The 13,100-nt window shown below is 39.1% G+C and overlaps 1 protein-coding gene and 2 pseudogenes across 2 annotated transcripts; 1 reads left to right on the plus strand and 2 right to left on the minus strand.

Annotated features, from left to right (window-relative positions):
- Positions 1-193: 193 nt before the first annotated feature.
- LOC113578363 lies at positions 194-2,515 on the minus strand (annotated as a pseudogene).
- Positions 2,516-3,317: 802 nt separating this feature from the next.
- Positions 3,318-4,271, plus strand: LOC113578345 (annotated as a pseudogene).
- Positions 4,272-7,109: 2,838 nt separating this feature from the next.
- On the minus strand, positions 7,110-12,816 carry tomm40l (translocase of outer mitochondrial membrane 40 homolog, like). 2 transcript variants are annotated; one of them, XM_027011588.2, is made up of 10 exons: positions 12,765-12,816; positions 12,164-12,369; positions 11,044-11,111; positions 10,659-10,751; positions 9,836-9,937; positions 9,619-9,724; positions 9,155-9,277; positions 8,889-8,965; positions 8,410-8,512; positions 7,110-8,288 (listed from the first exon to the last, which is right to left on the minus strand). In XM_027011588.2, exons 2-10 carry the CDS (start codon positions 12,366-12,368, stop codon positions 8,149-8,151), a joined length of 1,017 nt encoding a protein of 338 aa, XP_026867389.2. In that variant the 5' UTR covers position 12,369; positions 12,765-12,816; the 3' UTR covers positions 7,110-8,148. The 2 variants fall into 2 exon arrangements, with proteins under 2 accessions (XP_026867389.2, XP_026867388.2); XM_027011587.2 differs by lacking the exon at positions 12,765-12,816 and adding an exon at positions 12,593-12,727.
- Between the last annotated feature and the right edge of the window lie 284 nt (positions 12,817-13,100).

Below are 13,100 nucleotides of genomic sequence, written 5' to 3' on the forward strand. Positions count from 1 at the left end.
ATTTTTTTATTATTATTGTATTTTAAAAACTAATAAGGAATGTTCAAATAATTGCAAGAGAAAATAAAAAATATGCAAACTTCATTTATCAAGCCAGAATATCAGTTATAGACTGATCTTTTTATTCATAATAAATTAAACATAAATTTATTCATAAAATAAATTAAACAGTCTGTACAGAGCAAATGTCTGATTACTGTGTGCTCTTTGCAAAAGACTCCCAGAGAGCCATCAGTCGGGCCTTCAGGTCCTGGCTGTAGGGGTCCAGTTTCTGCTGAATATCCAGGCTGCTCTGGGCCAGCTGGGTTTGGAAGTTCTGGGCCAACGGAGCCATCTGATTCTGGAAGTTCTGCTCATGCTGTTCCAGTGTCTGCATCAGCTCCTCCATCTGGGGACCCAGCTGGGTGTGCAGCTCACCCAGGCTCTTCTCTAGATTCCCCCTCAGCTTCTCACTCTTCTGGAGCAGTATGGATCTCAGAGCCTCGATGTCCACAGCATCCGCGTAGGCAGTCAGATCCTTGTTCATCTGCTGTACCTCCTGCTGGATGTCAGTCACCAGCTCGTCAACGTAAGGCTGCAGCTGGGACTACGCGGAGCTCAGGTCTTGCTGGAGACGTATCTTCAGCTGCTCGGCCTCCTGAGAAAGCTTTTCTAGCAGCTCTTGAGTCAGGAGAGTCACCTGACTTTGAACAGCCACTACATATTGACTGATGGCATCTGTACTCTCAGAGATCCTGGCACTGTAATGAAAGAGAGATATATTAAGTTACAATTGATAGAACCTTTTTAGAAAGTAACTACAAACTAGTTTCTATAGTGTTTTCTATCTTTGTGTGGGAGTGCAGATTATCACACTTGAATACCAATGATTTGTGACCACAGTTGTTGAATTATAAGACCCCAGTGTAAAGAACGGTCCCGTTTCCCAAAAGCATCGTAGTGTTAAGAATAAAGAGAGAGAGAGAGAGAGAGAGAGTGTGGTCAAGAAAGAGTGTTCAGTGTGATTCTTTTAACATCTAACGATGATGCTTTATTATGATGCTTTTTGTAAACCAAGCCAAGAGTAATACAACAAGACAAAGCAAGCTACTTCTTGAATCATGTAAAATTTGACTTTAATTCTCATGGTTTGGCACTCAGTTGACTTCTTGTCCCATTTCAGTCTCTGATTGTCAGCAGTACATCTTCTGTTATTAGAGTTGCTTTGGCAACATAATCCCAGAATGCATCTTTAACTATCTCCACACTGGCCTTCACCTGGTCCTGCCACATTGTATTGGCAACCTGTTTACATTACAACCTGAATTATTGTTGTGTTGTTGAACATGTTATCGTTGTAACCATAATATTGAAACAGATTGTTATTCTCTACTCAATAAATAAAAAGTCTAAAAATATTTACAAAGAAAAAAAAGGCAAAAATTATAACGGCCTTCATATCTGTATGTCTTAGTAATTCTGCAAAACACAAAAAGTATAAGCAGAAGATTAGGTATATTTACACATACAGTTTATACATATTTTTTACATTTATATAATGTATATTCACATTTTTATCTGTATTTTCATTTTTATTTATCCATTTTCTTACTGTATAAAAAATATACTAGATTTAGCCAGTCTCTCACCTCTTAGATGTCCCTTGTACCCATGTCTTAGTGTCAGTACATTTGGAGTGGGTTTCAGCTGTTTATGTAAATACAGATTAGGTAGCCATGATGGAGGAATCAAAGTCCAGGACTCAGTGCTGTGCTGTCACTAGCGATCCTGCTCTGTGCCCCCCACCCCCCATGTCATACTGTCCAACTCACACAAACTGAAACGAATGGGAAAGACTTGCATACATACAGATTGTCATCATACCTGTTCACAAAATACCTGATCACTGGTCCTCAAACTAATCCAGTGAAAATGCTTGATATCATTTTAGTTTTGGTAGTATATGGCTTTTACCAGTATGTAAATATTACAATTAATTTACTTTTGCAATTGATATAAGGAACATACAAAATAATAAATGTGGTAATTAGCATGATAATTGCCTAAGACTGAAGTATATAATTTAAAATATATAATTAAATTAATTAAAATTTCATTGCAGCAGTGTTATCATTGTTAACCTAGACCTTAAATGATTCACAGTACATAGCAAAACATTAATGAGCTGAAAGATGAACAGCTAGATGTACACTAGGGTCCCTAATATTAAAATTGGTCCCTAAAAAGAGATTTGTCTCACAGGTCTTCAGAAAGCAATTTAGGGTCATGTCAGGTGGGGCCTGAATTATTTTGGCTTTGACTGTGTTGGAATTCTCAGCACAGCTTTAAAAACACTGATCGGTACCAGGATTGAGACCAGGTCTTCCAGAAGCCAGTCATATGCTGTAAAGATAAAATACAAGATCTGAGGTTATTCTTATATTATATATTATTTGCATGCTAATATAGTGGGTCCAGTGCATACCTCATTGGTGTGCAGAATTTCACGCCAGATCCAGGTTAGAGGATATGTCATCTTGTGCAGGGACGTCAGTCTGTGAAAGCAAAGCAGATTTAAAGTAATGTGAATCATTATGTTTTCGTAGACTGCACTTAGACTGCACATAGACTGCACTTAGACTGCACTACTAAAATCACATTATGCCTTTGTTTCCTGTAGTGTTTTCCTCATAGAAGAATACCTAGTAAACACTTGAGTTTTGGGTCATTTCGTAAAATGTGATATTTATTTTATGACAAAGTTTAGAAAAATTAGTACAAACTGGAATCAAATTCTTCAAAGTGCTTTTCTTTCATAAAATGGAAGTAAAAATCAGCAATTTGAACCAGTACTCTTGTATTATGCTAACATACTAAAATATTCACACCTCCATGAATAACTGAAAAAAAAAGGACTCTACCAATTTGAGGTGAGCAGCACATTATACTGTTTTTCTAAGCAGCAATTGAATGTAGCAATAGAAAATTGGAATAGAGTATTCAAGGGTTATAGTTCAGCTCAGCTCAGCGTGATGTAGCATCGGTGACAGCACTGTAAGTGATGACAGCAAGGTGCTGAAATGTTGGACTTTGCCTCCTTCATCATGGTTCTCCAGTCTGTATATATACAGACTTGATACCTTCCCAACACACAACTCACTTAAGAAAAAAGACATGAGACACCTGAAGTAAGAAGAAAGAGACTGGATAATTCTGCCATAAAGGTATAAACACATACATAATATAATTTTGAATACTGGTATGTTTTACATAAACATGCTAAATTTGTCTTTGTATGGATTTTGTTTTTCTTTTCAGAGATCTTAAGACACCTAGACATGAAGGTCCTTGTGATTCTTGCGATTGCTATTTTTACTGGTGAGCATATTTATTTTGTTTATTACTAAATGGGGGGAAAATAAAATAACGAAATCAATAACAAATCAATTTTCTTATTTCATTTTTATGACAAAAGGTTGCCATGCCAACATGTGGCAGAATCATCCCAAATCCAGCATGGAAACAATGCAAGATGCATTCCGGGATTATATTGCCAAGGCAACTCTAAAAACTGAAAATGTACTGCAGAAGATCAGAGAGTCGGAAATGGGACAAGAAGTCAAGTAAGTGATCAAATATAATGACAGGTCAAATAACAGATAACATACATGAATTGGCACTTTTGTATTAGTTTACTGTAGCTGTCATTCACATTAAAGATATAAGTTTCTTTTTCTGTTCAGTGCCAGGATCTCTGAGAGTACAGATGCCATCGGTCAATATGTAGTGGCTGTTCAAAGTCAGGTGACTCCTCTGACTCAGGAGCTGCTAGAAAAGCTTTCCCAGGAGGCCGAGCGGCTAAAAGTACATCTCCAGCAGTACACCTGAGCTCTGCACAGTCCCAGCTGCAGCCTTACGTCAACGAGCTGGTGACTGACATCCAGCAGCAGGTAGAGCAGATGAACAAGGATCTGACTCCCTACGTGGATGCTGTGCACACCGAGGCTCTGAGATCCATACTGCTCCAGAAGAGTGAGAAGCTGAGGGGGAATCTAGAGAAGAGCCTGGGTGAGCTGCACACCCAGCTGGGTCCCCAGATGGAGGAGCTGATGCAGACACTGGAACAGCATGTGCAGGACTTTCAGAATCAGATGGCTCTGTTGGCCCAGAACTTCCAAACCCAGCTGGCCCAGAGCAGCCTGGATATTCAGCAGAAACTGGACCCCTACGGCCAGGACCTGAAGGCCCGACTGATGGCTCTCTGGGAGTCTTTTGCAAAGAGCACACAGTAAGCACTCGTGATCCACAGACTCATTTTTGCATAAAAAAAAGCACTGCCATATGTTTATAAAAGTATATACTGTTGTACTACAGTTCAGCATTTAACACTTAACATTTAACATTTAACACTATCATTCCCTCCCTACTCACTACTAAGTTGGAGGATCTAGGACTGCATACATCCCTGTGCGACTGGATCTCCAACTTCCTAACAGACAGACCACAATCAGTACAGGTGGGCAACTGTATCTCATCCACCCTCACCCTCAGCACTGGAGCTCCTCAGGGTTGTGTCCTAAGCCCCCTGCTCTACTCACTGTACACCTACGACTGCACAGCCACTTCCAGCTCCACCATCATTGTCAAGTTTGCTGACGACACCGTTGTCATGGGCCTGATCTCGGACAATGATGAGAGGGCCTATCTGGAGGAGATTAAACACCTGGAAAACTGGTGCCAGGAAAATAATCTCCTCCTAAACGTCAGTAAGACAAAGGAGCTGATCGTGGATTGCAGCAAGAAGCAGGAGCAGCACTACCAACCAGTGAGGATCAGTGGAACCACGGTGGAGAGAGTAGATAGTTTCAGGTACCTTGGTGTTCACATCTCGCAGGACCTGTCCTGGTCCCGCCATACCAGCTCCCTGGCAAAGAAGGCTCGTCAGCGTCTTTACCACCTCAGACGCCTAAGGGACTTCAGACTGCCCTCCAAGGTACTGTGGAACTTCTACACCTGCACTATCGAGAGCATCCTCACAGGGAACATCACAGTCTGGTTTGGGAATAGCACCAAGCAGGACAGACAAGCACTCCAAAGGGTAGTGTGTTCAGCAGAGCGCATCACTCACTCGGAACTTCCTGACCTGCAGACCATCTACTACAAGCGGTGCCAGACCAAGGCCAGGAGGATTGTGAAGTACCCCACCTATCCCAACAATAGGCTCTTCTCTCTGTTGAGGTCAGGGAGGCGCTTTTGCTCCCTGAAGACCAAGACAGAGAGACTGAAGAGGAGCTTCTTCCCACAGGCCATTTGGGCCCTGAATCAGGGAAACTGATAAACTGTGGGGACCACCACCACCATGTAACATAACTTTAAATATGTTCAATTACCACCATGTAACATAAAACTGTAAATATGTCATTTACAAGATGGAACTGTACGTTCTGTACATTGTGTACATACATATATACATAACCATATATACATTGTACATTGGGTATATAAACCAATATATAATATATATTTCTCTATGCACCCCTGTTTTCTTTTTCCTCAGTTTGGACAGAGCACTCTCAACCATTTCACTGCGAGTTATACTGTGTATGACTATGTATGTGACAAATAAACCAAACTTGAACTTGAACTTGAACTTGAACTGTATTGTACAGTGTATGCTGTATTTCATAAGGTACTGTATAAACAAGTAAATGGCAAACTGGAAAAGAGTCAAAATGTCTGTCACTGCACTTGTGGTGCCAAGCAGGTGCAAACCAGATGAAATGTGGTGAAAGAGAACCAGAAGATATCAGCATTGTGTTAGTAAAGCAAAGGATGAAATGCTGAAATATTTTTGGACCACAGAAAATGATCAAATCTCTTACACTGGAATAGATTAAGGCTGAACACATGTAGCCATTCTACACATGAGGATGTAAGGCTGCATGGATGTAAGCATCAAGACATTAAATCAATCAAAAAAAGAAACTTGCTATAGGAGATTTGTGGGAAATTGTAATGTGCTTAGCTGACAGTGATCCATGGCTGAAGAAATTGTGACAAACCCAGATTCTTTAATGACTAAGTTCCAAAGTATCTCATTCCTTCTTCACATACTTGAAAGAAAAATCCATATACCAGGGTTTTTTTTTTAATATAATACGTTTTAACATTTAACATTTTTAACATTTAAAGGCACATTTAGTCTTTGGGATGTTCTTAAAATGTTTCCTTTTATATTTGCAGAGAGATCAAAATGAATGCAAATATGTTCAGTTTTATGTTTAAAACCTGAAGAAAATTTTGTTGCACTGTTTCCAAGTATCAGATTTTTGCTCAATCTTGCAGACTTCAAAAGCAAATAATTGACTTCTAATAAATGATCTTGGAAAATTAGTTTGACAAAAATTTACATTTACGGCATTTAGCAGACGCGCTTATCCAGAGTGACTTACAAAAGTGCTTTGTCATTTACTCATAGAATATATCCTAGTACAGTAGGTTAGAATCAAACATACCAATGAATTAGAATACTGTAGAATGCAGGGATGAATGCTGATACCTAGAAGTACAAAATGCATAAGGTCTATCTTAAACGATAAGTGCAACAAACAATAAGTGCTAGAGTTTGTTAAACAACATAAATAATGCCCTACAATAAGTACTAATTTAGTCAGTCAATATGGGAGCAGTATCAGTTGTCCTTTAAACAATCTGCAAATCGATTATTTGTACAAAGTACTCAAATAAAAGACCCGCATTTCAAATTCAAAGTCAAATTTATTTATATGGTTCTTTTTATAATGTGGTTCTTTTTATCACAAAGCATTTAGAGATGTTTGGGTCCAGATCCCTAATAAACAAACCTGTAGCAACAGTGGTGAGGAAAAACTCCACTGGAGAATTAAGGATCAAGGGAGAACCCTATCCTTCTTGGACAGTCCATGCTATATATAGTCCACAGTCAGTTCAATGTGTGTGTAGTTGCCTCAGCTTCTCCAGTGCATATAAGGTGGGTGAGGGCTTTCTGCATCCCCTGGAGTAGACAGGTTTTGATTTTACAGGTGTTTTTAAAACTTGCATTACATCACAGATTCCAAAGTCCACGCAACTCAGCCATAAAATAACTTAAATCTTAGAGAAACAGATTTTACTTCAGTACCTTTGTTATATTTGAGTACAACGAAATTATGAGCTGGAATGACTGCGGTTTAATTTAACAGAGCACTTTAAGTAACAATGGCAGACGTAATTACCCAGAACATATCACTGCTCTTTCTGGAACATGCTCATCACTTACACCTTTGATATTTTCAGTCCCTGAAAGTGCTCCAGTGCTTGCAATGAAGATTACAATTATAGTGATTATAGTAACCCTGACTGCTAGTACATTTTCTTCCAGTTTGTCATTTCTACCATCACTTATGAATGTTTTTCCTCTTACTCATAAGCATCAGAGTGTTTAATAGCTTTTAATTTAATTTAGCTGTTCAACTGGTTTCCACTCACTTTAATATTCACTCATTGCAAACTCCAGAAACTCATAAATATGAATAAATGACACTTGCATGTTGTATAAAGGAAACAATATTTCATGATACAAGTTATACATTTAATGTATATGTACTTTGATAAAGTACAAAAAAAGCATGAAAAAACTGACTGAAAACAGATGACCTAACAATGAAAGAAATAAAACTTTAAATCAATTTAAACATCAACATTTCTGAAAGATTACAGTAAAAAAAAAAAAAAAAAAAAAAGAGAATGGAAGAAAACATCTCCATCAAAAAGTAAAAGAAAAAAGAATTACATTCCAATTATGTAAACTACTGAAGCACTGTTATTGGTTAATTCCTGACAAAACTGTCCATGGGGTCAATATGCTTTTAGATGATGACTAGTTTATATTAACATTTTAAACATTTTTAAATAAGAGTCTTTTAGATAAGATTTACATTAAAAGAATAAAGGTCAAAGAAAGCTGTAAACAATTGCATATCTGCTTTTTAAACCACACATCAATTTCTGATTAGGCATTGATAGACATGGGAGCTGTGTGTGTTGGGGGCCACAGGCATTGTGACATGATACACTTTGACCTCCTGCTTTATGAGAGTGCTTGTGTGTTCACGTTACTCTTCTGATAGCTGACGGTGTTGCTGGGATGGGTCAACCAATGGTCACTCCAAATCCACACTGGAACTTGTTCTTACGATGGTTGAGGAAGGAGGAAAGTGCAAGAGACAGGGGCAGAGGGAGCAGCTTTTTTTCCAGAGTGGCTCCTACTACCCAGTTACTGTCTACAGAACCTGCAGAGAAAGAGAAATATCGACAGTAAATTCTGAAGCAATTTACTTCTGAAGCAATTTACTACTCAAATTAGGGTTGAGTTTTGTTCATTATATGTGAATTTGTCTGTGTTCACCGAACCTTTGAAGAGTAAATTGGCTTTGGGGATGTCTAGCTGGTAACCAAGTGTTACACTGGTGTCCTGCATTCGGGTGCTGGCCTCAAACTCTGCACCAACCTGCAACTACATTTTTACATTTACAGTATTTAGCTGACAAAGCAACTTATAATCATGGCTGAATACAAATTGAGTAATTGAGGGTTAAGGGTCTTGCTCAGGGGCCCAACAGTGGCAACTTGGCAATGGTGGTGCTTGAACTGGTAACCTTCTGATTACTAGTCAAGTACCTTAACCACTGCACTACCACTGCACCACTACAGTACAGCAGACACTAAATGTTAACGTGCATACTCCACTAGCTCCAATCTTACAAATAGAGCTTATAATGAAAGAGAATTATGTCAGCAATGCAAAAAGCTGAAATCGTACTATAGCGATTGGCATGCTCAGATAAAACGACACACACACACACACACACACACCACAGAAGGACCTTTACCTGTTCGTTGGCTTTGTGATAATATGAAGCATGCACACCAGCGCCACCTAGTGTCAGTGTGGCAATAAAGTTGGAGCCTGAATGAAGGAATAATACAAATTTAAATAAGACAAAAAAAATTATTATTTCAGGGGTAATTAAAACCATATATGACCACTGAGTCTTCAGGTTACAGCAAATAAATGTACAATAATGGCATAATCTGAGGTAGGCCTAGCAGAGCTGAGGTTTTGAGAATTCGAAGGCAATTTCTTTTCTCCCCTTACCTGTATATCTTCCTGCCAAAGACATGACTGTGCCCTCCTCTCCTGGCCTGCGATGGTAAACCAGCTCACCTCCTAATGCCAAGGATGGAGTGATTGACTGGAGATAGTGAGCTACGACAATGCCTGTGGGAGAGAGAGAGCGAGAGGTCCATCTTCATCTTCTACTGATGTGGACATGGCATTCTGCTGTATTATGAATGCTGATCGCTTGGCATATTTTAAAAAAGTTGTTAGGTGAAAGTTACCAAACATACACGCGATGGACTCCACAGAAAGCAAACTCAATCATACTTGTAGAGACGAAGCCCCTCCCTCATACCCACAAACAAAGACCAAGACCCTCCCTCATACCCACAATCAGAGACTAAGCCCCTCCCTCATACCCACAATCAGAGACTAAGCCCGTCCCTTGTACCCACCTGCAAGAATACATTCATCCACACAAAAACAAAGCACAGGTTTACCAGATCCCATTAGGATGTCTGGATTGCCAACAGTCATGGTAGCTGTAAAATCCTCCCCCCTAAACTCAGCATCTCCTTGCCAGTTGACAAACTTCTGTTGTTGTGTCTAATTGGACGAAAATTTCACATTAATTGAGAGCCAAAATGATTGGACAAAAAAAATGGCAAAAAGCAATAAAAGATGGTACTAATCCAGTATATGTTATCAAACACTTACTTGGAAGGCCAGTTTTGAGCGCACTTGCCCAGTTATTTGATGAATTATCTGTGCATTGAGGCTCCCGGTATTGTCCATGTCACCAACCATGACTGGAAAAGACTAACCGACAAACACACTTATTTACAAATTCAAAATTATTATTTACATTAATTATTGCATAATTATTACATATTGCCTGTCAATTTATTTTATCCCTTGGTAAGAATCATAGGCCCAGTCCCATTTCACCCCTTGCCCCTACCACCTAACCCTACCACCCAACCCCCCAGCCCCATCACCCTACCACCTAGGCCTACCAGTGAAGTTGCTGATCTCTACCACTCCTCTAATATTAGTGCAGACTGTCAGGGTTGCCTACAGAGCACTGCTATCAGCCTAGTAATGAAGAGGTGGTTGTTTTGTTTTTTTATTTGGTGACTCACTGCTGCATGAAATTAAAGTTGTGACTGACAATGGCAAAAGGCTGACTACACCCTACGCAAGAGAGCAAGAGCTCACCACAGATGAGGGCAGGATAAGTCATCAATGACTACTGATGACCTATCCAGATGTCTTGAATGGATTTGTAGGGGAAAATTTCACCCCCCGCCCCTTTTAACTTAGTTCCAAGGGGCAATGCACATTACAGTGTTTTCCATGATTGAACACTCCCATTTGAAAGGCATGAGTCTTAGTAGGTATGTTGGGACCATGGAAAATACTAGAATATATAGTGCAGAATATAGCCGAATAAGAAAATTGGGATAACCAATACCCCCCACTCCCAATTAAAATCAAAACACACATTTTAAAAACAATTTTGCACTACATATCCTTTTACCTCTGCAGGTCCTGTCTGCTTGGTGCCTACATAAGTAGCACCAAATCGGTAATTGGAATCTCCCAGGGTGCTAAGTGTAACAGTGTGATTAACCTGCAAAGAGACCCATTATTAGACAAGACATTTTATTTCACTTTAAGATACAGTGAAAAATGAGGAATTTCATACCAAAATAATAATCAGAAATAATGGAGACTGTTAACCACAGTATTAAATCTTGTTTTATAGTGGAGAAAAACATTACAACACCTTGATCTGCAATAACTAAGAGGGAAGGTCAGGACTCTGTGTTTAGACATGGTCAGGAATGGAATACATGGAATACCTGAGGCTAAATTACAAAGGTCAAAGACACTGATAATTAACAAAAACACAATACGCTGACCTGAAAGTAGTTGCTGAGGCCCTTGTTGACTGTTATTCTTACTCCCTCTGTCTGCATGGGAAAAACCTCTAAAGGGGAAAATGTATGCAAGACCATAAACCAAAAAAAAACTACATAAACCAGAATTTATGGTACATGCAGTATGAAAACTGCAAATGTGTTCATCCAACTGACTCATTTTTTTCCTCCAAGGTCTACAATATTTCTGCAGAGCATTGTACTTAGATTCACAGACTTATACATTTCTGTTTAACACATTTTTAAAAAGATACAGAACATGGCATTGAGCATGCTTGATTGACAGCCCATTGTAAAAGGTCCGCAGGCTGCCATACAACATAATCAAAGCTGAATACCACAAAAAACAAAGAATCATAGTAATACAACAGAATACATATAAATCTAATGAGCAGAATATCAGTGCAAGTAATTCTGAACCTCAGACAACAGATAAACTTTGTTTAAGCATGCTAATAGAAGGTGTGTGTTTGCTATCAGGACAAAATAAAACCATAAGCTCAGACACAAGCAGGTAGCCCTGTGAATGCTGAAAAACTTTTAAAAAGCATTTACTTTGCTGCAAAATACCTTATCATATCAATGAACACTTTTGAGTTTCCATAGTTCCCTATAGTGCATGTGTAGACTAATCTAGCATCTATTTTAATATGTTTAGTCTGTACCTAGAAGACAGTCACTATGGTAAACGTATCCACATGTATAAACATTACAATAAACTTAATTCTGACAGCACAGCCCCATACATATATATGTCCTCTGAAGAAAAGGGTGAGCTTTGGAGTCTGCTGGACTGGGAGCCTTTGAGATACTGTTAGCTATGTTAGTATATTAACACTTTTTGATCACTAGTTAAATTTTTCTTTACAAAACTTAAGAACAATCCATTTTTCATCAGAAATTCTGTTTGAAATAAATTACTAATTTACTTGACTTTAAAACAATATTCATTGGACACACTTTGTATGTGTACATTGTGAGAACAAAAGAGAAACATTAACCTAATTAGAAATAACACAAAATAAGTCTTTAATGACTGTGGCCTATAGTTGACTATAGAGAAACAAAACAGAAACAAAGAAATGGACTCGGTCCTGCTCACCTTTACACTTTCGATGGCATTCCTCAAAGGTGCCTGGGTTGGGAAGCGGCAGCTCTGCCTCCTGCTGTCCGGAGGCGGAACTGCCACTTGGCGAGATAGTTGAGACAGTAGGCAGAGTGAACCCAGGGGGCACAGATACCAGTCCTGACCCAGCTGGTACTGATGCGGGTGGGCTAGGTGAACTGGCAGCCAGCACACTACCCATACTGTAGGAGGATGAAGGCAGAGAGTGTTAAAAAAAAAAAAAATGGGTAAGGGAGGTGCAAGAAAATGCTTGGATGAGAGGATCAGATTTAAAAAGATTTAAATCAACAACAGCAAAAAGTTAAAAGGTGTTCAGAATTGCACAACAATGATATTAGGAACCACTTAGTCAGATGATTATTCGAGCAGTAGAGGTTGACAATGACTGTAGATAGGACAGCTGACCTAGCTGACTGTGCCATTGAAGTGACATGCGGTCAATGCTCGTGCAGGCAGTGATACCAATGGCCATTAAAATATGAGAATGAACATGCCGTTTATCTTCGACTGCTTCCTAAAGAAGTTACTATATGCAATATAGCTGATCCCATGTTATATTAAATTGGTAACTACTCACGTTGCTTCACACAGAGGACAACGCTTCACCCGGTAGTAAATGGCACATAGAACCCTTGTGCGCCACCTACTTTTGTAATAACGCAGTGTAATTGGACAATACAGGGTTTGGTACCTGTCAATCTCCTTACGTAAAATACGCATAGCTACTTCCCGGGTAGGACAGCGTTCATTTTCTACACGATTGCAAACAGACCTTAATAAGTAGCTTGATACTACCAGAAAATAGCGTTGTGACCAGTCTTAATTTTATACTAAACATAAATGTAAACTGTTTTTGGGTAACTGGTTTCTGGTTGATTATTTGAGAGGAGAGTTGCGGTTGCTCTTCCGCGTT

The sequence above is a fragment of the Electrophorus electricus genome, chromosome 8 (assembly GCF_013358815.1).
Source record: "Electrophorus electricus isolate fEleEle1 chromosome 8, fEleEle1.pri, whole genome shotgun sequence".
Taxonomy (NCBI): Eukaryota; Metazoa; Chordata; class Actinopteri; order Gymnotiformes; family Gymnotidae; genus Electrophorus; species Electrophorus electricus.

Coding starts and splice junctions, on each gene's coding strand:
- tomm40l (XM_027011587.2), bottom strand. Junction 11,112..12,163: donor ATGCCATCGAAAGTGTAAAG/GTGAGCAGGACC, acceptor TTTCCCCTTTAG/AGGTTTTTCCCATGCAGACA. Junction 8,289..8,409: donor AGCCAATTTACTCTTCAAAG/GTTCGGTGAACA, acceptor CTTTCTCTGCAG/GTTCTGTAGACAGTAACTGG.